Raw genomic sequence first — 27,018 nt, forward strand, 5'->3', positions numbered from 1 at the left:
AACGTTCTGCACTGTTTTGTTAAATTTATGTCCTTTCCCTTTCTCTAAAATTTAAATATTGCTTGCTTAATACCAGTTAGTTTAGATTTTAACTGCAGTCCATATAGCCTGGTCACCAGGAAGACATTATTCTAGTTACTAATGACAAACAAGTGGAGACAAATTAGAGATACACTATTTATAGGACAAATGCCTCTGCTAATAATAGACATTGTTGATAGTAACATTATGTAATTAGCTGAATTTGAATAGTTTAAAGTAATTATTTTAAGCACAGCATTCTATTATTAAAAAGTATTCAAAAAGAGAAAGGTTGTTGGAGTACATTTAAGGAGCAAAAGCTGATAAATATCCCTTAAAAGTTGATTTTATGCAGTGATGCCTCATGGCAGAACTAAATTAGATTAATAGATAGGTGAACTCTTGTCAATTGAGTTGTAATGCACAATTGTGTGGAACTATAGAATGGGACTGTGAAAACAACATAATAAGATTGCTTGTATCATGGTCTACAACAGTGTTTCTCAAACTCGGCAGTTTTAATGTGTGGACTTTAACTCCCATGCTGGCTGGAAATTCTGGGAGTTGAAGCTTACACTTCTTAAAGTTGTCAAGATTGAGAGCATTGTCCTAGACATGCAGAAGACCAGGCTCAAATAAGCATCCAATTACGGTAGGTTATAAGGAATGGTTTTTATATGGAGAATTTAAAGCTGTCCTCTGATATTATATGCAGCCAATATAAAATCTTAATTATGTCAGAAGGATAATGGAAAAGTCTTAGCTAATTTGTTCCAATTTGTAAGAGATCACATATTATTTGAACTGACTGACAAATTATTTGGTTGTAGTATATCCAAGTGTGAATATTGGAATGCAATTATTGATCTCTCAGCAATAAGGTAGGACACCAAGATCGCTCTCACATTATTATTGTTGAGCCTGGTGCTGCTTATTCTATATCTGTACGGTCCTGTACTTAGGGAGGTTTTTCCTGCTTCAGTGCAGGACCTTACTTTTCTCACCACTGAATGGCATCTTACTGGATATGGACCAATGCTCAAGTCTGTCGAGATCCTTCTGAATTATGAGTCTATCTTCCAAATTGTTGATGTCTGAAAGTTTGATGAGTTCCCCTTCTATCCCCTTCTTCTAAATCATTTATGAAGATATTGAAGAGCACTGGCCCCAAGGCAGAACCTTGAGGTTCATTCATTCTAACCTTCCTCTATCCATTGGAGGATGACGGCCTTTTCCACATGTTTCCAACCAATAGTCTTGAGCTTTCTTTTGCCAGTTAGTCCCGCAATACTTGCTGATGTCGTCTCTCTTATGGACGCTTTTTATCAAGTGGGATCCATTCAATGACTGCCTTGGTCCACCTATTATCAGTTCTTCTTGCTATGTGACTGGCCCATTTCCAATTCTTTTTCTATCCCACATTATTCTAGCTGAAACAATCATTAGTGTTCATTTGGGGGTGGGGGGTGGAGGTGGGGAATAGTAAAATAAAGGCACAATATAGAATCCCATCCTTTTTTCCTGAAAGGACCAAGAGAGAAACATTTTTTTCACTGAATCATAGGCATGGAGAAAAGTTTTAGGGCTACTATATGTGAGGTGCAAAAATCAAGATGACTATTAGTTGACAGGAAAGCACAATCATTTTCTGAGTCTCTTTGGCATCATTGCTTCATTGTCTGGATATTTGTGGCCCAGATATGTAGCCCTGAAGCTTTACAGGTACAGGTAAACCTTATACAACCACAGCTGAGACCAAAATTTTCATTGCTAAGCAAGACAGTTGTTAAGTGAGTTTTGCTTCATTTTACAACCTTTCTTGCTGGAGTTGTTAAGTGTATAACTGCAGTTGTTAAGTTAGTAATATGATTGTTAAGTGAATCTGCCTCCACTTTGCTATTTATTGACTGCCTTTGTTGTTAGTTGTGAAGTCGTGTCCGACCCGTCGTGACCCTATAGACAATGTTGCTCCAGGCCTTCCTGTCCTCTACCATCTTCTGGAGTCCATTTAAGTTCACGCCTACTGCTTCAGTAACTCCATCCAGCCACCTCATTCTCTGTCGTCCCCTTCTTCTATTGCCTTCAATGATTCCCAGCATTAGGATCTTCTCCAGTGATTCCTTCCTTCTCATTAGGTGGCCAAAGTATTTGAGTTTCAACTTCAGGATCTGGCCTTCTAAAGAGCAGTCAGGGTTGATCTCCTCTACGACTGACCAGTTTGATCATCTTGCAGTCCAGGGGACTCGCAGGAGTCTTCTCCAGCACCACAGTTTAAAGGCCTCAATTCTTTGGCGCTCAGCCTTTCTTATGGTCCAACTTTCACTGCCATACATTGCAACTGGGAAGACCATAGCCTTGACTATACGCACTTTTGTTGACAGGGTGATGTCTCTGCTTTTTAGTATGCTGTCTAGATTTGCCATGGCTTTCCTCCCCAGGAGCATGCGTCTTTTAATTTCTTGGCTACAGTCCCGATCTGCAGTGATCTCGGAGCCCAGGAAAATAAAATCTGTCACTGCCTCCATTTCTTCCCCATCTATTTGCCAGGAATTGAGAGGGCCGGATGCCATGATCTGCCTAGTCCACTTGCTCAAACAGGAGACCCTATATCTATTTATATTTATATTTATATATTTCAGACAAGTGATTGTCCAGTCTCTTCTTAAAAACCTCTAGTGATGAAGCACCCACAATGTCTGAAGGCAAGCTGTCCTCACTGTCAGGAAGTTTCTTCTTAGTTCCAGGTTGCTTCTCTCCTTGATTAGTTTCCGTCCATTGTTTCGTGTCCTGCCTTCTGGTGCTTTGGAAAATAAGTTGACCCCCTCCTCCTTGTGGCGGCCCCGCAAATGCTATCATGTCCCCCCAGCCCTTCTTTTCTCTAGACTAGCCAAACCCAAATCCTGCAGCCATTCTTCATGTTTTAGTCTCCAGTAATCATCTTACTTGCTCTTCTTTGCACTTTTTCCAAAGTCTCAGATGTCTCAGACATGTCTTTTTACATGTTATTTATTGATTAGTTGGATGTTAACTTTCTATTTATATTATATTATGTTTTTATTTTGTTATTTTTTGATAATGTGACTGCCCAAAGTCATTTTGGAGTTGGGTGATGCCTATATCTAAATCATTAAAAACAAATAAGCCTGAATCATAAGCAAAACTGCCCAAACCAATTCCCAAGCCCACTTTGCAGCATTTTTAAGAGGAAACTACAATTTCAAATCCATTATTTCACATAAATTATCATGTTTTTCAAATACATACATGAAGGAAAGAATCCCAGTTAAGCACTTTATCTTTTGTTAGGCTTCAATGCCAGTTGTCAATGTCATTCAGCTTTCCAAATTATTTGGATGCTGTTCAGTGGGAAACACAGCTGTGCAAGCAACAATGGAGTGAATAAGCCTTCAACTTGGTGATTCCAATGAGAGCAAGAAATATTCCTTGTGAAACCTCACAGTTAATTTGTTGGACTGTCCCAATTGGTGGTAAAAGAAAAAAAAACTGATGCAGTGTCCATTTCTTGGTGTTTATTGAACTTACATTGTCTTCCTGTTCCATATGAGAAAGCAGACAATACAGCTTACAAAACACAAACAGCCTCAAAAATAAGAGTTATGCTTCTGAACAAAGAAGGATCAATCAGCAGAGTAAGATGAAAATATGAGTAGATGATTCATGAACAAGTGGCCCTTCCTTCCTCCCTCCCAATTGAGGAGAATGTCAATAAAGAAAAGCTCTTCCTGTAAATCCAATTTTCATTACATTTCCCAGTAACAGAATGGTTACTACTATGTATAGCAGGCTTTCCCAAATTGTGGGATGTACCTTTCTTTGGGAGGTACAAATAAATTCCAGTGGAGAAGTGAAGAATCTTTTAATTATATTGTAGTAATCTACTTTTCACAGTTTCATTTTCTTGTTTCAGTTGTTCATTTTTATTCATTTTGGTGTTTGATTTTTTTTTAGGGGAGATATGCACATTGAGATTAGACTTAAATGGAGTTCTGATAACAAAATGTTTGAGTACCCTGCTCTAAAGAATAGATTTATTCCCTCACAACTTTATCTTTTCTCACAATATACATATGTAAATTTTTATATTTTTTATTTCCTTAAAAAATCCTCTGCTGCATCTGTGATTCAGTAAATAAACACACCAAACCTATTACAGTACTCAAAAATTCTACCACCACTGATGTAGGTGTCTTAAAAATATACAGTGATAAATAGAGTGTGACATTAAATATGCTTTAGTCCAGTTTGAAGAAAATGAAGAAAAAAAAATTACATCAGTGTGAAGTAATAGAGCAGGCATGTCAAACTGATGGCCTGGGGGCTGGATGTGTCACTCTGAAACCATGCCTACCCCATTGCCAGCAATGGGGGGAAAGTCGTGATACGTCACGTGACGTCGTGAGTTTGACATGCCTGTAATAGAGGATCATGACAATAGGCTGCATGCAGTTGTGATCCAAGGTGACATTGTGTGAGGGAAAGCTATGCTGTATCACAAGATTACAAAGCACTGGAAAATATTTAATAAGTAATAAGTGTCTTGTTCCAATCACTGATTCAATGAATCATAATCAGCTGCTGGAAGAAAGGCTTTCTGAGTCAGGCCAAGAGATTCCAACTATAGTTAAAGTATGCTTAAAAATGTGGAGTATGTTACATTTTTTAAACATAAAAAATAGCAGGATTCTCTAGATTTATTACGTAGTTCATTGTTATTTTTTTCATTGTTGTTGTTTCTTATTCTGCTTTATGAATACATATCCAGATGCTTTTGGGAGGCCCACTTGAACTTCCCTGTGACACAAATATGCCTCAGCAACCTCTTTTTTTTACCATGTCCTCATGATTTTGCCTTCATCTAATCATCATATTGAAGCAGCCTTAAGTGATCTTTTGTTGTACTGGTGCTAGTGTTTTCCCCCATCTTCACTTGAGGGTGTTTTGGATATATTCTGTTAGCTAGAATGTGGGAGTATTTATTTATTCTTTTAAATGATCTATATAGTTATATAACTCAAAACAGTGCACAGAGTTAAAACAGTTTAAACAATCCAAACCATAACATCTGAGGTGGCAAGCATCAATTCTAACTGGTCATTAAACAACATAAACCAGTTGAATTTGCTTAACTTCATAGCCCAAATTCCAGGAGTAGGGGGGGTGGGAATAGCCAAGTCTTTAATTCATTACAAAAGACTAAGATGGTAAGACCCATTAGAGTCCATAGGTCTCTTCAGGGATACTCTTCCACAAGGAATGGATTAGTTGGCACTTATTGGTCAGTTTAGGTAGTTCAGGCACACAGTTTCCTCTTGAATCCTTGGGCACTGCCTTCCAGAGGTTTTCCATTTTGGAGAGGAGGAAAATCCAAACTGGACTTAATTTCCATTCAAGTTTATGATGGTGAACTAAATATTTACCAGGAGATTGGCCTTAATAGCAACAGATCAGTGGAGGCGAATAGGAGCTGTCTCTTTCTGAGCTGCCCAATTCTCCCTCCACCTGACAATTGTTCTTTGGGCTGCTTTTCAGCAGTTTTAGCATTCTTCTGGAATAGCATTATACACATATGCAACTGCTTTTGAACATGGGTACAGCATGTTCTAAGATAGCATTAAACCTGTGTTCAACAGGAGCCCAACTGTCAGCTAATATCAGTGGGTAGTTAGGCTCCCTTTGAATACATCCATTGGGACAAAACCAGAACAAGTCTCGATAGATGGCTAAACCCACCAGTCCAGCCACCTGTTCTGGCTCACTACCTCATCTTACAGCAACATCTCATATTAAGGAGAGCGATTATAGGTATTTTCCACTTACAGATAATGTGTGAGGGGAGAGGAAGGAAATAAATCCAGCAAACAGTCCTCAGTTGTGGTGAGTAAAGAGGATGGTCTCGAAAGGCATTCAGAATATTTTCTACCAAGGCAATGATCAGATAAATGAGACTCAAGTACAGGACAAATAAGTGATTTATGAAAATGGTTCAGGAAGCCCTTCTTGGTCCCAATTCTCATGAAGAGGAAGGGAAACAACAATACATAGGAACTGAGAGAAGTCACTTCAGATTCATACTAAACTTTTGACATGGCAGAAACAACAGAAATGCACTGAAGCTACTTTGAAAGGGAATTCACTAAAACACCAAAAACCATGGTGTTGTGGGGTTTTTTAGCTAAGATTCCCCGTCACTTTCTAATGTGAGCATCATCCAAGCCTTGCCTCCAAAACTCTTTTCAAGGAAGAGAACTTTCAGAAAATCTGTGCCAATGCCTGTGAACTGAGCCTGATGCTTTGTCTATCCAGTGTTTCCAAATCTTGGTCATTTGAAGATGGGTGGACCTCAACTCCCCATGGCTGGCTGGGGAATTCTAGAAGTTAGTCCACACACCTTCAAGTGGCCAAGGTTAAAAAATCCTGATTTAATCTCACCCTCACTCACTTCTGAAGCCTTCTCTGATTAAAAAAATCTAATATTAGTATACCACAGGCATCAGCAAGTATTTTCCTGAGTGATCAGCTTGAATTAAGGAAATTTTAGCTGCCTGGGTATAGTTAGGAAGAAGAACTAGCTACTGGCTACTAAATTCTATTTCCTGTTCATGCTAATTTCTTTAATCTTTTCACCCTTGAAATTTAGTTCCCACCCTTGTCTAGAGGATTCATGGCAGTAATTGCAGGTTTCATAACAAGTGTTTAGTTGAGGGTAAGTTGCCTCTTCCTATTTGACTTCTCTATTCTCATTAGGATAATTATAGCCTGGTACTTAAATTGTAAAGGATTTAGGACTACAAACTCAGATGGATCAGCAGCTGCTTGTTGCTGCTGGAAAAGAATGAAGAGTTAAACTTTTGAGTTTTACATGATAGTTTGCAAAAGTGTTTTGCTACAAAAAGGAAAAACGCCAGCTATCAGTGCCAAAATAACCCAAGAGACCCAAAACTCAGAGAAGAAGACAAAGCAAAAAGAGCTAGTGTAGAGTGAAGGAGGCTTGGCCAGACAGTGCTGCCCTCTGAGTGACTGGATTATGTTTTTCTAGCTCATTCTTTTGAGGTTTGGATGCATGAAAAGGAAAGCGAGTGGTGTCTCTATGCTTTCTTTAAAGAAGCTACTACAAAGGAAAGAGGGGAGGGAATGTGGAAGACAGGAGGGCTACATGGAAGCATGAAATAGAAATGGAGTAATGCAGAAGTAGTGGAGCAGGCAAGGCAGCACCAGCTGGGAGGGAGAAAGAACTGTGGGCAGGGAATGCTCTGCCAATCAGATCCATCAACATTTCCCCATTTCACACATGCTTGGGCTTCTGTAAATATTTAGAATCTCCATCCATCAGGAAATCGAGGACAACAAAACTGGATGCCCCCCAAGCCCCTCAAGGTGGAAAAAATGACACCATTGCTTCTTAATACCATCAGGCTGACATCAGCATCCTTGGCAGGTGGCGATTGGCCACACAGTCTGGCCAATGGAAGAACTCCTCCTCAGACAGAAGGAGGGGGAGAATGCCAGAGCAAAGAGTTTTTAAACTCTTGCAGGGAAAGCTCTGGAGAGTCAGACCTGACGTGCAACCAGGGAAGCAGAGAACCATACTGAGCAGCACCACCACAGCCCCCCCCCCGTCATGTCTGCAACACATTTCAACAGGGGCCCAGCCTATGGCATGTCAGCTGAAGTCAAGAATAAGGTAAGGGTAGCCAAGATGCTGTGTTTGTATGTGTATAAGAGAGGAATTTTGAGAACCCTACTCCATGGAATGGTACTTTTTAAAGTTGGGTGTGAGACTGAATCAATCGTAGGACTGAAGAAGTGCAGAGATCTTTTTGCCCCTATGAAAAATCCAGGCGTGAAGGGAGAGAAATGTTGCTTTGGTGCAGCTCCTCTCAAGCATTCCAAGCATTTCACAGTCATCCTCTCCTCTCAGTCTCCATGTTTCAAGCTAATGTTTTCCCGTATCCTAATATCACAGGCAAGAGGTGGACTGAGGCTGGAAAAACTGTGGAGTAAACTTTGGAGTAGGCATAGAGAGAATGAAATAGTGAAAAAAAATGTTAATACCAATGAGTTGCATTTTTACTAATCCTATTCTATGTATGATTATACCCATTTTACAGATACAAAACAATAGATATGATGCAACTTTTGGCCCTTAACAGTATAGAAAAAGAATTTTACACATGAGGCTTCTGATTCTCTATTTCATGATAAGGTCTGTTTGTTGAACATTCAGAGGATGGCTTTTGGTCATATGAATAAACATTCCAGCCATTGGAGGTTTATATTTGTGCTTTAACTATTAAGAAATGGTCATTGAATTCAACAAACCTCACTTCCACACAAAGCCCAGGACTTTGCATCAATGCATGATTCCAATCCCTGGCCCAACATCATCCCACCCATGAGAGTTGTTCACTAATGTGAGCAACATAATTAGATGGCACCAGGTTGGGGAATGCTAGGCACCTGTCACAATTACAGAAGCAGCTTAAAAGACCTGTTGCTCCAGAACCCTGATATTTGTTTACTATCCTGATAAATATTTCTCTTAGTTTTTATAGATTAATTCAACTTTAGACTACAGGTCTGATTTTTTTGCTGTTGATCTTTTTATTCTTTCCAAAAATTAATTTCAGTATACTCAAGTTGGTATATATGGAATCCCAAGCAGTCTTGCAACAAAGCATTGACTTGTAATGAGTTTTTGCTATTACAATGCTTGCTTCCTACCTTAATGTACAAATATTTTTTTGCCTCTGTCTGTGCAGAACCTCTTCCTACAGGCCTACAACACACTAGTTAATTTGGAGGTGAGATTTGAGAGAAGAGATCCAACAGGATTCACACTTCTCTTGAAAGATGTTGGACTCTCCCTTGCTAGAGTTGTTTAAACAGAAGTCAAAGGTTCATCTATTAGGGATGGTGCAGTAATAAATTCCTGCTATAATCAAGGGTTTGGACTAGATGATCCCCAAGATCCTTTCCAACTCTTATGTTGTATGTTTTTATGAACATGCTACTGTATTCCATAAATCATGTATTCCACCCCATAGAGGCTGAGTAATTATGACTTAGCATGTTGAGGGAACCCTGTTATTATTTGCATGAGGCCTTTCTTGCCTCAGGCCTCAGAGAGCTGGGAAGATAGGAGACAGAATGATGGGCTTTCAATGGATTAACTACTGCACATAGAGTGCTTAAGGTGGATTAGCAAAATAGTGGGGAGCCCATGAAGCCATGAGGTGATGCAACTCCTATTTGCTATCAATGACTCTTCACTAAAGACATAGTGAGGCAGCCACTTCAGATTATTGATCTGAGGCGTCATTTGGAGAATAGAATGGAAAACAGAACACATAGAGCTAATACTTGAATCATGGGGGATCCTTAGCTTTCCAAAAGGGAAAATGTAATTAAAATAAAAGAAACTGAGGGAATGGTTATGGCTGATTTGTTTATGTTCTCCCAGTGCCCTTTCCTCCCACCAGTACAAATGCTGCATAGTCACAATGAAGCAGAAAGATTCCCTGCAGAAAATCAACACTAGTCTTGTGTTCTTCCTTTCATTTTGCAATTTGTGAGGGAAAACATCATCAAGACTGTGAGGATTATGCCCAAGTTATTAACGGCAGGCAGGAAATTGCCCTACATCTCTATCCTTAGAAACAGCTGTTAGATGCTTGGCAGGCCTTCAACTGAAGACTTTGTTACCTTTTGCTGTGTCATGACCTTTTATTCTAAACCACATTGGGAGCAAGAGATGATGAATTATCAGCAGGCTTTTTGTGTAACTTAGCCTGTTTGAATCTGTGTAGGGAGCACTCATCTATGGACCTCCCTGGATGTAAGAGCATCTGCCCAGCTCTGATCAGGTTATCCTTTGGATACTGTCCAGAGAGTCGATGAATTGCACATCAAGGGTCCTGGGTTTCAGACTTGGCATTTTCAACTGATTCCCTAATCAGCCAGGAACGACTTAGGAATGTGACTGAGCTAGATGGACCATGGCTTGGCTGGGGATAAGACAGCTTCCTAACAGTTCCTCATCGTTTAGGGAGAGTGGAGCCTCTGTGATTGGTCAGGAGGCCCTGATTTCTCTCCTGGTGCCCTGCCTTTCCCATGAGGCCTGGTTCTAGCCAAAGACCAGTCTCTTCCCTCCCCCTCCACAGCTCCTCTCTGGTCTGCGTTTTCCACTGTCTTGCTGGAGTCCAGGCAGCAACAGACTCACCATATATGGTCAATTTAGGGGTTTCTTAGAAGGCTAGTTCTAAATAAGGGCATGGCTGGGCAGGGTGTACATTTTAACAGACAGCAGAGGGGTTGTACTGAGATATCAGGTAAGAGAAACCACCAACATTGCCTTCACACACATGTGTGTACATATATGTATATGTGCATACACACACTTATACACACACAGATATATAGACGAAGGTCCATCCTCCCCTTCAGGATATAAATACCATCTGTAGCCATCAAAATAAAGTATTGTTTGTGAATTCTGGAATAAGAGAATCAGGCTTCCTAAAGGAAAATAGTACCTTTGTCCCTTTCATCCTGTGCAAGTTGGTTACTCTGAAACATTACCATCTTTAGTTGTAATAATATTTTTTCTGTTCTTAAGGGAAAATCACTATCCTTTCAGAACAATTATGGATCCTAAGATCCAGGATGAGTAAAAAAAAGGCATTCAGTTTTAAAACTATCAAACTTTCTTCCAATTACATAGGTGTCTAGTGGACTGTGCACATATTTTGTATATTTTATATTTTATTTCAATCTTCATCTGAAAGATCTACAAGCAAAGAAACAGACCATAACACTTTTAATTGATGTAAGACTTTGAAATAATTGAATTCTATAATTCTATGGAACTTTCAGGCAAAATGAAAAGAAATCCACTAAGAAGCCGCAGAAAGAGCAAACATAATTAAAATTCAAATGTCTCCAGTTCTTTCAAACATCCCCATAATAAGAAAAAAACATGGAAACTTGCATGTTTTTCTATCATCAGATTGTGATTAAATATAGAGAAGGGTAAACATTGTGCATCTGAACTTCAAATTAAGTATACATTAGAACATTCATTTTCAGTAGCTTTGGAATACTACCAGACTACATCTTAAGCCAAAGAATTCTCAGGTCCTAGGGAGTTACTACAGTATGGCCCTAGAGATTGTTTTCAGTCTTTTTCTGTCTCCAAAATCTGGAAAAAGACTGCCAAAATGAGAGTTATCTTAATAGAACTTAGTCGAACCTGTAGATCTGCTGATTTGAAATGGTAGCAAACAAAAAGTAGTGACTTTAGTTTCTCAGGAGAATAAGCAAAGGAGATTTTCCTCATGAAAATCAGATTTGTATATGCTTCACAGGTACTGCTAACTGCCTCTATATAATAAACGGAGGACAAGAACTTATAGAATCGTAGGGCTGGAAGGGACTTTGGAGGTTTTCTAGTCCAACCACTTGCCCAAGGAAAGAGTCCTTATTTCAGCCAGACAAATGGCTGCCCAATCTTTTCTTGAAAACTTCCAGTGAGGGAGCACCCACCATTCCAGAAGGAAAGCTATTCCAATGATTAATTGTTCTCACTGTCAGGAAATTTCTTCTTACTCCCAAGTTGGGTAACTCTTCAATGAGCTTCCACCCATTGCTCCTTGACCTACCCTCTGCTTTGGAGAATAAATCAATGCACTCTTCCCTGTGGCAGTCCTTCAGGAATTGGAAGACAGCTATCAAAAAAGCCAACAGAGTCCTAGGCTGCATTAACAGAATTATGGAATTGAGTTCACGCAAAGTGTTAATTACCACTTTATAATGCCTTGGTAAGACCACACTTGGAATATTGCTTCCAGTTTTGATTGCCTCAATATAAAAATGATGTTGAGACTCTAGAAAGAGTGCAGAGAAGAACAACAAAGATGATTAGGGGACTCAAGGCTATAATGGTATAGGGTTGCCTGAGCAGGGGGTTGACCAGTGGGCTGGACTACTAGAAGACCTACAAGGCCCCTTCCAACTCTGTGACTGTGTTACTATTTTATTATGTTATTCTGATTTGTTTTCTTAGGATTTATGCTTTGGTTTTGGTACTAAAGATTGGTCTCCTTCCCCTTCCAGTTTTATTTTAAAGCCCTTCAGATGAGCTGAGCCAATTGTTTTCCAAATACATTCTTGGTCCATATGAGGTGTATCCCATTTCTTGCATTGTATTGCATTTTGTAACACCAATGGTTAGCCATCTTAACTGCTCCTTCAGCTATGTCCAATAAGGCTGCTTTTCAACAATAGCCATGGCTTGCAGAAATAATCTCACTTACATTTTTGCTTCAGGCTTCTCTGTAGAAGTGCTTGTTGTTGTTTATTTTACACTATGGTTTTATGTTTGCTATGTTATAATAGTATATTCTTTTAAAAATTGGTCTTGGACAATAAATAAATATTTTCTGTTAGGAAGGCAAAAGATGGACTTGATTGCTGTTATAAAGGGACCAGGAAGAACTGATGCATAACAAACTGCACAAGACATCTGTTCTGCAGAAAAAATGGGCAGGAGAATTTTTTTATTAAATTTTATTAGAAAAATGGAAAGAGGTTCTACGTAATCAGAATGGGCAAGTAAAAAGGGACAGGAATCATCCTCACCCAAACCAAGCACACAAACTGTCATAATTATCAGAAATCTTTCAATATATGTGAAAGTCTCAGATATAATCTGGAGTCAGTGGTGGGGTTCAGCTGATTTGCACCGGTTCAGTAGAACTGGTAGCTAAATTTTGCTGCATTCGGAGAACCGGCTGGCTTCCAGAAGTCCAGTCTAGGCCTGCATGGATGCCACTTCTGGAAGTCCGTTCTAGGCCTCGGAGGCCCAGGCCTGCATCGAATAAGAGAACCAGTTGTTCAGATACCTGTATTTGAATTCCACCATCTGGAGCTGATCAGAACAAAGCAATAAACATGCATGGAATGGCTTATCTAGGTCAGGGCTTTTCAACCTTTTCACCAATTGTACCACTTTTAGAATATGGCAATATTCGAGTACCACGTCGCCTAGCAAGGTGTCACAAACTTAATGACCAAAAACCCCCGGAAAAAAGTGATAAAGTACAGGTAGTCCTTGACTTACAACAGTTCACTTAGTGACTGTTCAAAGTTACAACAGCACTGAAAAAAGTGACATGACCATTTTTCACACTTATGACTGTTGCAGCATCCCCAGGGTCATGTGATTTACATTCGGATGCTTGGCAACCAATTCATATTATGATGGTCACAGTGTCCCAGGGTTATGTGATCGCCTTTTGCAAACTTCTGACAAGCAAAGTCAGTGGGGAAACCAGATTCACTTAACAACCATGTTACTAATTTAACAACTGCAGTGATTCACTTAACAACTGCAGCAAGAAAAATCATAAAATGGGGCAAAACTCATTTAACAAATTTCTCTCCCCCCTTTTATAACCTCTCCTCTCCCCCCCTCCTTTTCTCTTCTGTGTGCACCAGAAGCACTGATCCTGGGGCTTCTGTCTCGCCCCTGCAACCCTGCAGAACTGCATGCCAATCCTGGGTTTCTGTCCAACCCCCAAAGCCCTGGAAAAGCGCCGATCAGCTGCATCTGCTCATGGCAATCCTCGGCTTTGCTCAGCCCTCCTTCGAACTGAGGCATTTCCAACCAAGTTGCCATTCCAACCAAGTCCCTCCTTCTCTGACTCTGGTGGGGCCCATCAAAGCTGGAATGCACTAAGCCTTAAATCCACGGGGAGCCCTGGAGCAAATGAGCCCCCTCCATCTCTGCCCCACTCCTGGGGGTGCAGGGAAAAGGTGGCAAGCACGCGAGTGCTGGCGTCCTGGGGGAAAGGGAAGCATTCTCCTACCATTTTTCTTTCTCAGCGTCAGCAGGGACGGTCAGCACCAATGTTGGGCGTTCGCCTCCTCTTTGCGTGCCCTTGGGGTGGGGCGGGGCAGCCCCTCCTTGGCCCTTTACCACCAAAGCCACCTCCTTTTATATCCTCTCCTCTCCCGGAACCACCGATCATCTGGAGCCCAGCACTGATCCTGGAGCCTCTGCAGAGCCCCGACAGCCCTACAGCTCCAGCTGTCTCTTCCTTGGGCTTCTGCAGTGCTGCCGCCGCTTCAACTCATTCCTCTCCGCCCTGCTATCACTTTGCATATCACCTGCCAGGTGGCAAAGTACCACTGGTGGTACGTGTACCATGGGTTGAAAAGCCCTGATCTAGAAAATATCCCTAGACCCAAATCTCCTTCAACGGTGTCTGATTCAAAGGGATCCTCTTCCTTTATTAACATTACAGACTCTAGTTTCCTTATGCATGAAATTTCAATATGGTTGCTGTTAAATAGCGGGTTCTTTGGCGCAGGAATGAGACTGCAACTAGCCGCAATATATAGTCTAGCCCCTAGGCGGCAGCCAATAGGTTTGAATCAACCATTGCCGCCTGGAGATACCAATTGCAGCACAGGAAACTTGTAGTCTGGGTTGCTGGACAGCTGTTAGCTGCTCCAGCAACCCACGTGGTATTCCTCAAGAGCCCAGTACATAACACCCCTCCCCTCTTAGAACAGACCATAATAACACCAATTAGTCTCAACAATTATCAAGACTCATCCAAACACACTAAAGTAAAAGTGATAATAATAATAAAAAATAAAAACAATGTAGGTTACAATGTTATTAAACAACGTCTGAATGAATAGGCTTCAAAGATGGCACTTTTAGACAGTTACATCATAGCACTCGTTTCTGTAGTATAGTGGCAAACAGGAATTACAACAATATATAGCTCTTTATTTTACAACGTAATCTGCAAGATATGTAGGAGGCTTGTGTGCCCTAGAGGAACGTCTCGGAGTTCCCATCACTTTGTGGTCTACCAGCTTACCCAGTGGGCTGGGTAGACTTGTGTCCCTTTGTGCTCCTGAGTCAAGGGGATTCGATGCACTCTGGCTGGCCTCTCCAGGTTGGCCCACCCCAGAGTCAGACTGTTTGGCAGAGTAGGCACAGCAGTTGCTGAAGTTCGGTTGGCTTGCTCCTTCAGGAGATCCATGTTGCATTCCAGGGCTCCCCAGTTCTCCCTCCGGTTCCACCTCAGTTAAAAAGGAAAAGTCCTGATAGTCCATGTGAGGACTGGCTTGGCCGCAAGTTTGAGGACCTTGGGAGGGACTTATAACGCAGTCCTCACTTAGTGGCCATTCTGGAAACCATTTCCTGAGCTGATCAATGTGTCATCTGACAACTCGCCCTCCCTCCAACCCCACTTCATAAGATAGGGTTCCGAGTGCCTTGGTAATTTGACCAAGAACCCACAGATTCCCATGACCATAGTTCCTGGCCCAAACCCAATCGCCCATGTGCAGCCCCCTTGGGGGTTTTGGTCAAGAGGATTCTGCTGCCACTCTATCTGGATGCAACCTGTCCAGTTTAGTGATCAAACGCCTCCCCCAACGTAGTTCTGCAGGACTTTTGCCTGTAGCAGTGCAGGGCGTAGAATGCTGGCAGAGTAAAAAAATCTGCCAATCTGTGATACCAGTCACCTGTGACAATGTGCTTGAATGATTTCTTCATTGTCCTCACCATGCATTCAACTTGACCATTAGAAGATGGATGAAAAGGCACAGACGTTGCATGTCTGATGAGATTAGCTCTAAGGAAGGCCTGAAATTCAGCAGCAGTGAATTAGGCCCCATTGTCTGAAACTAAGACATCTGGCAACCCATGTGTGGCAAAGAGTTTTCTCAGCACCTGGATGGTCCTAGCAGTAGTCATGTTAGGAACTGGAATTATTTCCAGCCATTTGGAGTGGCTATCCACTACTATAAGGAAGAGCTGTCCCTGAAAGGGCCCAGCATAGTCTATATGAATCCTAGACCAGGGAGTGTGTGTTTCCTCCCACCTGTGAACTGGAGCCTGTGGCATTTCAGGCCTAGATTGCTGGCATGTATAACAACCATGGACTTGAGCCTCAATGTCCTTATCAAGGCCAGGCCACCAGAGGTAGCTTCTAGCTAAAGCTTTCATTCTGACAATGCCTGGATAGCCTTCATGTAATGATTGTAAAACCCTGTCTCTTAGGGAAGTGGGAATTATGACTCTGTTTCCCCATAAAATGCACCCTTTATGGGCAGATAACTCATGCCTCCTGACAAAATAGCTCTGAAATTCTGAGCCTGGACTTTTATCCAACCAGCCCGTGTATACCCATGACAACACTCTACTAAGTATTTTATCTGTGGCATTTTCAGCAGCAATGTCCCCTGCATGGAGGGGAAATTCAGCTATGTCCTGCATGGACAATATTCTAGCAGCTGGAGCTGGATCTGGATCCATTAGTGGCAGTGGTAGTCTGCTGAGGCCATCAGCATGGTGCATTTCCTTTCCCGGTTTGTGAGTTAATTTAAAATTGTATGCAGATAGGAAAATAGACCATCTCAGCATTCTTGGAGGTAGTATGTGGGGGGTTTGTTTGTCTGTTGTGAAAAGTCCCAACAGAGGTTTGTGGTCAGTGTACACCATGAAATCCCTGCCATATAAATAGTCATGGATTTTTTTTTATTCCAGCAACGATGGCTAGGGCATCTTTGTCAATCTGAGCATAGTTGCGCTCAGCAGAAGACAATGTCCTTGAGTAAAATGCTATAGGAACCTGTTTCCCATTTTTTTCTATGTGACTTAAAACTGCCCCCACCCCCTACGGAGATGCATCACATGCAAGACATACAAGTTTAGACTCTTTGTAGCGAGTTACAGTGGACTTTTCTGACAATAGTGCCTTTAAGTCTTGGAAACTTTTTTCATGTAAGTTAGTCCATTTCCATGGAGCCTTCTTATCTAGAAGCCTATGGAGGGGCTCTGCTATTGCGGCCTTATGAGGTAGAAATGTGTGATAGAAGTTTAGGAGGCCCAAGAATGCTTGTAGCTCTTCTTTTGATTTGGGCCTAGGAGCCATTTTAATGGCCTTCACTTTAGAATCAGCGGGGTGAATGCCGTTAGCATCAATTCGGAAACCCAGGAATTCTGTTGAAGAAACTCCAATACTACACTTGTTCTTTTTTAATTTGAGGCCTGCTTCACGAAGCCTCTGCAACACAGCCCTGAGCCTACTGGCCAACACTTCTGGGGATTCCCCTGCAATAAGAACATCATCAAAATAAGGGCAGATGCCCTGAATACCCTTGAATGTACGCTCCATGATTCTCTGAAAAATACCCGGTGCAACACTGACTCCAAACTGTAAGCATTTAACTTTGAAAGCCCCCGTGAGTCACAATCGTTTGAGCCGTGGCTGTGGCCTCATCAACCGGCAATTGCTGATAGGCCTGTGCTAAATCAAGTTTAGCAAAAATAGTACCCCCTTGCAAGGAGGCTAAAAATATGGTTGACCACTGGGACTGGGTAAGCGTGTTGCTTGAGGGCTTTATTTAGAGTGCATTTATAGTCAGCACAAATGTGAATTTCCCTGTTGGCTTTAAGTGGAGTGACAATAGGAGTTTCCCACTCCCCATCATCAACAGGCTGTGACATGCCCTGTTCTACAAGCTTATTGATTTCGGAATCAATTTTATGTTTTAAGGCAAAGGGGACACTAGGAGGCTTAACCCTGATTGGAACTACGTTGGGATCTAGCAGGCCTGTGTATGTTCCTAGGGTTGAATCAAAAACATCCGCATATTCCTTGCATACTGACGCGAGGTCTGTAGTTTGTGTCCGGTTTATGCCAGGCATCAAACCAATTGAGTCCAATGAGACTCGTTCTCTGCCCCCTACTACTATTACATCCAGGTGCCCCAAAAACTCTTTAAACTTTACCAACAAAGTGGCTTCTCTCTTAACTTTAATGTGAGCATTTTGAAAGTCCATTAGGATTATATCTGAGGGTCTTAGTTTGGCCCAATTGTTACTGCACCTACACATGAAGTTAAAAGTGTCTTGAGAAATAATTGAGACTGCAGAGCCAGAGTCCAATTCCATCTTACATGGAACTCCTTGTAGCTCTACCATGAGCTTAAATTTGGGTTTGAGGGGGCGTCGAGCCCTGGTGTGGCATACGCTTATACGGCTTATGAAAAACCCCACACTAACTGGACCCTGGGCCCCAGTACCTCTCCTAGTCGGTTCTTCCGACTGGTGTTTGGGTGGCTGGTCTCTCTGGCGGGCTCTGCAAACCACTGCAATGTGGCCTGTTCTTCCACAAGCTCTGCATGTGGCTGATTGAAATCTGCAATTGGCGCGAAAATGGTTGCCACCACACCCCTTACAACTCGGTAAGAGAACTGCCTTGTAACTGTCCTCTCGCTGCTGGCTGTTGCGGTGTTGCACCTTGGGTTGCTTTTGGAGTCGGTTGATTTCAGGTTCTTGGCGTCCTCAAGGTGGACGGTTTCTTCAAACTTTGTCGATTTGGCAGGCTGTACTGTTTGAACTGTGCCCCCGGAGGCTTTGTCGGCCATCACTTCGTCTTGTGCTTCAGAAAACATTAAGTTTGGCCTAGCAAAGAGTCTCTGCTGAAGCGTTCTGTGCCGTAGGCCACAGATGAGCCAGTCTCGTAGTCGCTCTTCTAAATTTGAAAATTTGCATAGGCGTGTGGCCTGCCTTAGGCCCGCTATGAATTCCAAAGCTGATTCACTGGGTAGCTGTACTCTTTGGTCAAACTTGAACCGCCAAGCCATTTCAGACATCTTGGGCTGGAAATGCCCGGTTAGCTTCTTTTTGAGATCTGCGTAGGAGACAGCTTCAATCGGTGTCGGCGCAAAAAAGTTCTCGGCCAAATCAAAGGTTGCTGGGCTGCACATGCAGAGTAGCGTTGCGGCCTTCGGTCCTTTTTCCGCAATCTGATTGGCCCTGAGGTAGTTTTCTACTTGTGATAAATATGATGGCCATTCCTCCTGGTGTTTCACATCGAATTCTCGCAGTTTTCCAACCTTCGGCATTCTTTCTTGCTGGTTCCTGCATTCTTCCGAATCCTGCTTCCAGGCTCAGGGAATGAGTCCACTGAGCACAAGGTCGCTAGCGTACCTTGCTAGCCAACCTTGAGAGAGGGGGGGGAAATGCCTTTTCCCTCCAGCGTGCGCTGCCTTTCCCTCGTAGACTTCAACTCTTTATTCAGTGAAGCAGGATCCCACCCTCGCCGCCACTGTTAAATAGCGGGTTCTTTGGTGCAGGAATGAGATGCATAACTGAGTACAGGGTAACTCATAGTTTATTTCGTGCAAAAACTGTACTGGGGAAATGGCTGCAACTAGCCGCAATATATAGTCTAGCCCCTAGGTGGCAGCCAATAGGTTTGAATCAACCATTACCGCCTGGAGATAGCCAATTGCAGCACAGGAGACTTGTAGTCTGGGTTGCTGGAGAGCCGTTAGCTGCTCCAGCAACCCACATGGTATTCCTCAAGAGCCCGGTACATAACAGTTGCCTTCATTTCACCAAATGTGGCATGACCCTAGCTGTGGAGCTGAAGAAGTGGAAGTATTAGAGATTCTTTAAGAAAGCAAGAGAAATTTCTAGCACAATGTTTACAGTGCTTGGCATGAGAAACGGCTGTTATTGGCAACATTTTTGCTTGATATCCATGACTTGCAATTGTTTGCATTTGTGAAGCTGCTGTCAGAGATTGTTTGGCATACATCCCAATCAAAACTTGCTTCCCCTTCTTAGGTCAAAAGCAAAGTTTAAAACACAGAACAGTCTGTGACAGGCATTCCTGTGAGAACAGTGTCCCATTAACATCATGTGATAAATTCTGATAATCGGTCACAAAAGCCAAGGCTTCCAACAATCTTGCCTGCAATTCTTGTAGCTCCACAACCTGGAATCCATAAATTAGTATTTATTGCCTCTCTAAAATTGCATCCAAGTTTAGTTTGTACAAGGGAATTTCACCACTTTAGCTGATTTTTCAAGCAGTCCCTTCAAAGGGCCCTTTGTAGATTTTGGAGTAGAGTCCAAAAGAAAGTTTTGATTCTGATATTCCCCAATGCTACCATATCTGGACGGCAGACATCTGGAAAATGACTAGATAACTGGAAATAATTGGATGTTTCTATAGCTTTTTACAAGAATCTAGTACCTGTAATGACATCTTGATTTCTGCAGTTCAACTATGGTAGCTCTAATATTTTCTCTTTTAAACGTTGTGAATATGAGAGTGGAAGAATTACAATCTAGTTATACAATTTACCGGTAAGTTTCATTTTAGAACTGATTCATTTGTTTGATAGTTGTGAGCTTGGACATTTACCTAATTAATTATTTTTAGAATACATAATCCAATATTCAAAACTCATCCCTGGAATTAATATGTTGAAAGTAGATGCAATTGCTATGTTCAGCTTCAAACTGTAATCTGCATGAATCAGTATGATAGTTGAAACCTGAATTTGGATTAGCCACAAAACAAAATTATAGTTTCATATAAATATTTTAACATCTTTAACAGCAGAGGCCCATATCTCCATTCTTGAGTCTAAGTTTTCATTCTTTCTGTCTGAGCGTACAATGCAATATATAGATAGAATTCATTTTTTCCTTTAATTCACAGAACCCTGGGTATACATATCTGCAATTGCAATTCATTTTTGCAGTATTCAGATTTTGTGCATTGTGCCTATTTACATAGGGTCAGATGAGCACTTGTTATTTAATACAGACATATTAGACACTTTCTGCCCACAGTATGCTTTAGAATTATTTCAGGCACCAGCAAGTTTGTATTAGAAGTTCATATTACCCGGGAGATTTTGCTTCCCTCGGTTCTTAATGATGAGCCTAACTAATTATGTCCCATACTTCTAAATAGCCCCTGCCTCCCAGGGTACAACTGAAAATATTCTAGGCATTTTAAGGAAAATGCAACTATCATAAAATTTGGAAAGTTCCATGATTTTGGGTATGAAAATGCTAAGAATTTAGTGATAAATAAATCCAAATACAAAATATTTGAAGCATTTAACTTTCATCTCTCTAAATCAAAACAGTGGAATGAACACTGGTTTAACATGGATTTGATTATTTTTTAACACTTATGCTTCAAATTTTGTAAGCACTCCATATGCACCAAAAGATAAAAAGCTAAAGTGCACGGTATAAAATGAAAAAAAAGCAAGCAAGCATTTGATTGAACAACAGCTGATATTTTAGCCATAGTAAAATTTTAATTGAGAAATTACAATATAAAAAGATAAATAGCCAAGGATCTGACCTTGATGATATATTTAACTTTTGTTAGAAGAGCAGTGGGGTACTTTCACTGAAATAGCGCGCTATATTGATTCTGTGAGACTTGTGCGTGAAGGCAAGCTGCATTACAGCACTTTTTCTCCCCACAGCTTTTGTGGCTATTTATTTATTTGATTTGTATGGCTGCCCATCTCACCAAAGGGACTCTGGGCAGCTCACAACAGTTAAAAACAACCCAATAAAAAGTTGCTAATATAGATTTCCCTTTTGATGTTCCTAGATCACCTGCTTTGTGATAACTTCCTATAATTAACAGAGAAAATAAGTTTAGCTGGTTCACATGAACAAAACAAGCCACACATCAAAATAGAATTCTCTGCATTGCTTTTTTCCAGCCTAATCACTATTATGTGTATAGATAATAAAGGAAAGTGTAATGTTGGCCACAGCAGTGAAAGCTGTTTTAATACAGTAATGTAACAGATAAAAGTGCCAACACTGTGCTACTTTTCTTTCTCAGTCTTTTTTGTTTCTGTAACATCTGGCTTGTTCTCTGAGGAATATTAAAAAGGAACAAATAAGTGAGTCTTGAGAGCAGGCTAAATACATAGTCCTCTAAGCGCTAAACTTCCACATAAGTCCTGCCTCCATTTAGGTAGGCCTGATCTTTGAAACATCCCAACCAAGAGATAATTTTTTGTGGATCTGCAACAAGTATGTCCTCCATTTTTCTCCCAAGTTTGGTGAATTCCTTGTAGAGGGGACACAGCCTGTTTGGATTGGCAGAACTCCCTGGCACAGCTGAAGGTATGAAACTCTCTCATATCCTGAGAGAGGAAAGGCCCCAGGAATGCATATGAGTTCTTGTTCTCAGCTAAGGCATTCATGCCAAGCACCAAGAATGGAGAACAGTGCTGGGGAGGGATGCAATCAGGACGTCACTGAGATCAGACACAGACTTCCCTTTTATATAAGATGAAACAGAACAGCTTGCCTTTTCCTGAATACTTAGTCTCCTAATGGGGGAAGTCTTACTTGGGGAAAAATCATAATTTTGCTAGGAGACAGCCAGCTCTTTATACATTCCTTTCTAGATTTATATTGATCTTTCAAACCTGATCTCTCCCCTCTAGTTCTTCCTGATTTCAAGCAAATTTTCCTGTGCTTTTTCTTGAGAATGTTTGTGCTTGCTTTTTAACTTTTCATTTGTATATAAGTACTAAAGAAGCTATTCTTCTATCTGTGCCCTATAATCATTTTGTATTATACATGGCACATGCAGATGTTTGCTCCAAACCATACTCCAGAATGTTCATTCACAGATCACACTCCAGAATGTTGATTTGCACATCACTTTAACACTCTTCCTTTTTCAAAAGTGAGACTGACTGATTGACTGACTGATTGATTGTGTGCCACTGAATCATTTCATACTCAGAGCAACCAGATTGATAGATTTTCTTCAGGTCTCCCAATGCTGCCGTCATTTTCACTGTAACTGTGTCCATCCTCTTTGCTTCTTCTCTTTTCTTCCATCTTTGTCGGCATTAGAACTTTCTTCAGAGTTTGTATATGTGTCTGAAGCAGGATAATTTGAGTCTTGTCATTTGCATTGTTCAATGATCCATTGGTTTGTTTTCGTATCCATGTTATTCTCTAGAGCAGGGGTGTCAAACTCAATTTCATTGAGGGCCGCATCAGCATTGTGGTTGCCCTTAGGGGGCCGGGTGGGTATGGCCAGGGTGGGCATGGCCTACTGGGTGGGCGTGGCTAGAGTGTGTATGGCCTACTGGGTGGGCATGGCCAGCTCTACATCATTTGCATCAAGGGTGCCTATGGGGGCCTGGGCAGGAGTGGGACAGATTTGAGGGTCTCTGGCAGGAAGAGGGTCTCTGGGCCAGGGCCAAGGCAGAGGGGGCCATTCCCTCACTGTTTCCAGGATGGCTTTGCGGGCCACATGAAACCACTTCACGGGCCGGATCTGGCCCCCGGGCCTTGTGTTTGACATGTCTGCTCTAGAGTCTTCTCCAACACCAAATTTTAAAGGCTCTTCCTATCCTGCTTTTTTAAAATCCAACTTCCACATCTATTAAGAGTCTCAGAGAATACCATTGTTTGCCTGATTCTGATCTTTACAGATACTCCATGGCATTTGAACATATTTTCCAAGGCTTTTGTGCCTGCTGCACCACAAAAAGTTGCTAATCTGCAGCAAATTTCTTGACCACTTGTTCTTTTACTTTTGGCAGAAGCTATCCACCATTATATCTTTTACACAGAGAGGTCACTATGTGCCTTGGGGGATTCCATGACTATGTTGTAAGAAATCCTCCAGGCCTGCTAGGTATCTTGGTTGGCCACATCTTACTTTACAGAGGATAATCCTCTGTCTGAAAAGTTGCAAATCCAATTTAAAAATAATGAATCATAAGGAAGACCAAGAAGCTGGAAGACCTGGATAAGAAACTGAGCAGGCAGACAAGTTGTTGTTGTTGTTAGCTGCGAAGTCGTGTCCGACCCATCGCGACCCTATGGACAATGTTCCTCCAGGCTTTCCTGTCCTCTACCATCTTCTGGAGTCCATTTAAGCTCATGCCTACTGCTTCAGTGACTCCATCCAGCCACCTCATTCTCTGTCGTCCCCTTCTTCTCTTGCCCTCAATCTTTCCCAGCATTAGGCTCTATTCCAGTGAATCTTTCCTTCTCATTAGGTGGCCAAAGTATTTGAGTTTTAGCTTCAGGATCTGGCCTTCTAAAGAGCAGTCAGGGTTGATCTCCTCTAGGACTGACCGGTTTGATCGCCTTGCAGTCCAAGGGACTCGCAGGAGTCTTCTCCAGCACCATAATTCAAAGGCTTCAATTCTTTGGCGCTCAGCCTTTTTTATGGTCCAACTTTCACTGCCATACATTGCAACTGGGAAGACCATAGCCTTGACTATACGCACTTTTGTTGACAGGGTGATGTCTCTGCTTTTTAGTGTGCTGTCTAGATTTGTCATGGCTTTCCTCCTGACTGCTGATTCCTTATTGAAGATGGAGCTATTTAGGCATTAGGATTCATACCCTAAGAATAGAGTGTAAACAATTGAGAGCTGTAAGAATATTGTAGTGGAATATTATTAATAAGGATATTTGCCTGTCAGTCAGGCTCTAGTTCTTATTTTCATCTTCATAGTTAGCCAGTCCTGACCCAATTAATTTCTCACCCCATTTCTTAAAATTATGACATACTATTATTATAGTATTTCTGCAAATATTCATTTTTTATCCCCATTTTAGTATGAATGTTTTCTAAATTATGTTGTGTGGAACACAAATGTACCTTAAATAGTTTCACAATATTCTGCAAGCTCTCTGCCACCAAGGTTTTCCTCTTGTATCCTCAACTGAATAAAGCCACAAGCTAAATCTGTATTAAGTACCCACAAACAAATGGTTGGATATGCTGCAGTTTTTTAAAAATTCATATTCCCAGATGTGCTCTGGCTAGGGGTGGCTAAAAGAATCATATTGAAAAATTAGAAATGTGATACTATTCTAGATGTCAAGGAATGGTTGTCAATATGTGATCTGTTTTGGATTTTCTACCAAAGGATGTAGCAATACATGTGATTATGACAAAAACACTGAGACACTTTATAACAATATTTTAACTGATTTTTTTCAGTATTTGTTTTCAATATCTACAAAATACAGACTAACAGAGTCGGAAGGGACCTTGGAGGTCTGACCCCCTGCTCAAGCAAAAGACCCTATACCATTCTGGACAAATGGGTGTCCAATCTCTTCTTAAAAACTACTCATGATGGAGCACCCATAGTTTCTGAAAGCAAAGAGTTCCACTGAATAATTGTTCTCATTGACAGGAAATTTCTCTTTAGTTCTAGGTAACTAATCTCCTTGATTAGTTTCCATGTTACTTCTTTTTTTTAATTGAAAAGTTTTACAATACATTTTTAAATACAAAAAACTCCCTCCTCCCCCTCCCCTCTCCCCAACCCTCCCCTCCCCCCTCCCCGACTTCCCAGAGCTGAATACAGGGTATAGTGATACAAACATAAGCTAAAATATGCTAACAACAAAAATAAAACATTAAATTCTATCGCACTTTAACTCTCCAGTCATAATATTAATGAAATAACAAATAACTAATTATACATCATAAAAATCCACTACTTATTCAAATGCTAAATGAAACTTTTTAGTCCCATATTTATTCTGAATATATTCAATCCATCTTCTCCATTCCACAATATATCTCTGTTGCGATTGGTCTTTCAAATATGCTGAAATCTTTGCCATTTCCGCCAAGTTAGAAACTTTCAAAGTCCACTCTTCTATAGTCGGCAGTTCCTCCTTCTTCCAATATTGCGCTACTAAAAGTCTTGCTGCCGTAACTAGATTCAACATCAACTTAGTGTCTATAACAGTAGTATCTGTAATAATACCCAATAAAAACAGTTGCGGACAAAACTTTATCCTTTTCTTAAATATCTTTTGCATATTCCACCAAATTTTAATCCAAAAAGCTTTAACCTTTTTACAAGTCCACCATATATGAAAATACGTTGCATCCTCACCACCACACCTCCAACATTTGGGCTGGCAGTTCGGATACATACTTGCTAATTTTTAGGGTCTAAGTGCCACCTATAAAACATTTTATAAAAATTCTCTCTTAAATTTTGGGCCTGCGTAAATTTTACATTTCTAACCCAGATCTTTTCCCAAGTATCCATTGTTATAACTTCTTGAAAATTCTGGGCCCACTTTATCATACAATCTTTAACAAGTTCCATTTCTGAATCAATTTCTATCAATGCATTATATATCCTTTTTATATGTGCTTGACCTTGATCTCTAATTTGTTTTACCAAATTTTCATCAGTCATCGAAAAACCAACTTTCTGGTCCTCTTTCCATCTTGCCTGTAACTGCCCATACTGGAACCAAGTTTGTACAATCTTTTCTTCTTTTAAAATATTATATGGCTTTAATTGCCATACATTCCTTTCTAAACTTAAAATTTCCTTATATGCAGTCTCATCCTGTTTAAATCCCACATTTATATTTTCTATTGCATGTTTAGGTATTGCCCAAATTGGTATCTTATAATTTAATTTATGTCTATACTTTTCCCTTAAAGGTTCCACCATTTCTAACTGTAAATTTTTATAATAAATGGCAGTCAAACTGTCAGTTCCCGGCGCTTTACCCGCTTTTAATTGTTTAATTGCTAGAAAAATTTCTTCATCAGTTATCAATTTGTTCATCCCTTCCTTTTGTTCTTGCGTAAGAACAGGAATATTGGCTTTTATCAAATATTCATCTATATCTACATCTCTAATCTTATCTCTAGCATACAACTTAGAATAAAAATCAACAAAAGTCTTTTTAATAAGATTCTGCTGATACACTACTTTACCCTTATGTTCTATTCTATCTATATTACAAGCTCTTTGCTTCTTCCTTAACAAGTAAGCTAACCATCTACCTGGTTTATTAGCATTACAAAAAGTGTTATGTCTAGCATACCGTAAGTTAGTTGCCACTTGATCTGCCATTAACATATCAAACTGATCCCTTAATAAAGTAATTACCTCTTTGATCTTCCCATCAGATGGATTCAGAATTAAAGCCTTTTCTTTGTCCTTAATTTCATCCTCTAATTCTTTCCTCTTAAATTCCAGTTTACGTCTATGTTTATTATTCAAATATATTAATACACCTCTCATATAAGCTTTACTTGCATCCCAAACCATCTCAATAGAAGTACCTTTGTGCATATTAATTTT

General features: G+C 40.8%; 1 protein-coding gene across 15 annotated transcripts in view; it reads left to right on the plus strand.

The window, feature by feature from the left end:
- The window catches only part of CNN1 (calponin 1), an 84,614-nt gene that overhangs the window by 36,241 nt on the left and 21,355 nt on the right, over positions 1-27,018 (plus strand). The window contains exon 1 of one of the 15 annotated variants that reach the window (XM_081317183.1): positions 7,612-7,723. The exons of 13 other annotated variants lie outside the window; for them this stretch is intronic. In XM_081317183.1, coding sequence (XP_081173309.1) covers positions 7,661-7,723 — 63 coding nt within the window. In that variant the 5' untranslated portion in view covers positions 7,612-7,660. Of the gene's footprint in view, positions 1-7,611; positions 7,724-11,763; positions 11,859-27,018 lie in introns of those variants that run through there. One more of the 15 variants, XM_081317185.1, reaches the window with a different exon arrangement.

Source organism: Vipera berus, assembly GCF_964194415.1.
Source record: "Vipera berus genome assembly, chromosome: 2".
Taxonomy (NCBI): domain Eukaryota; kingdom Metazoa; phylum Chordata; class Lepidosauria; order Squamata; family Viperidae; genus Vipera; species Vipera berus.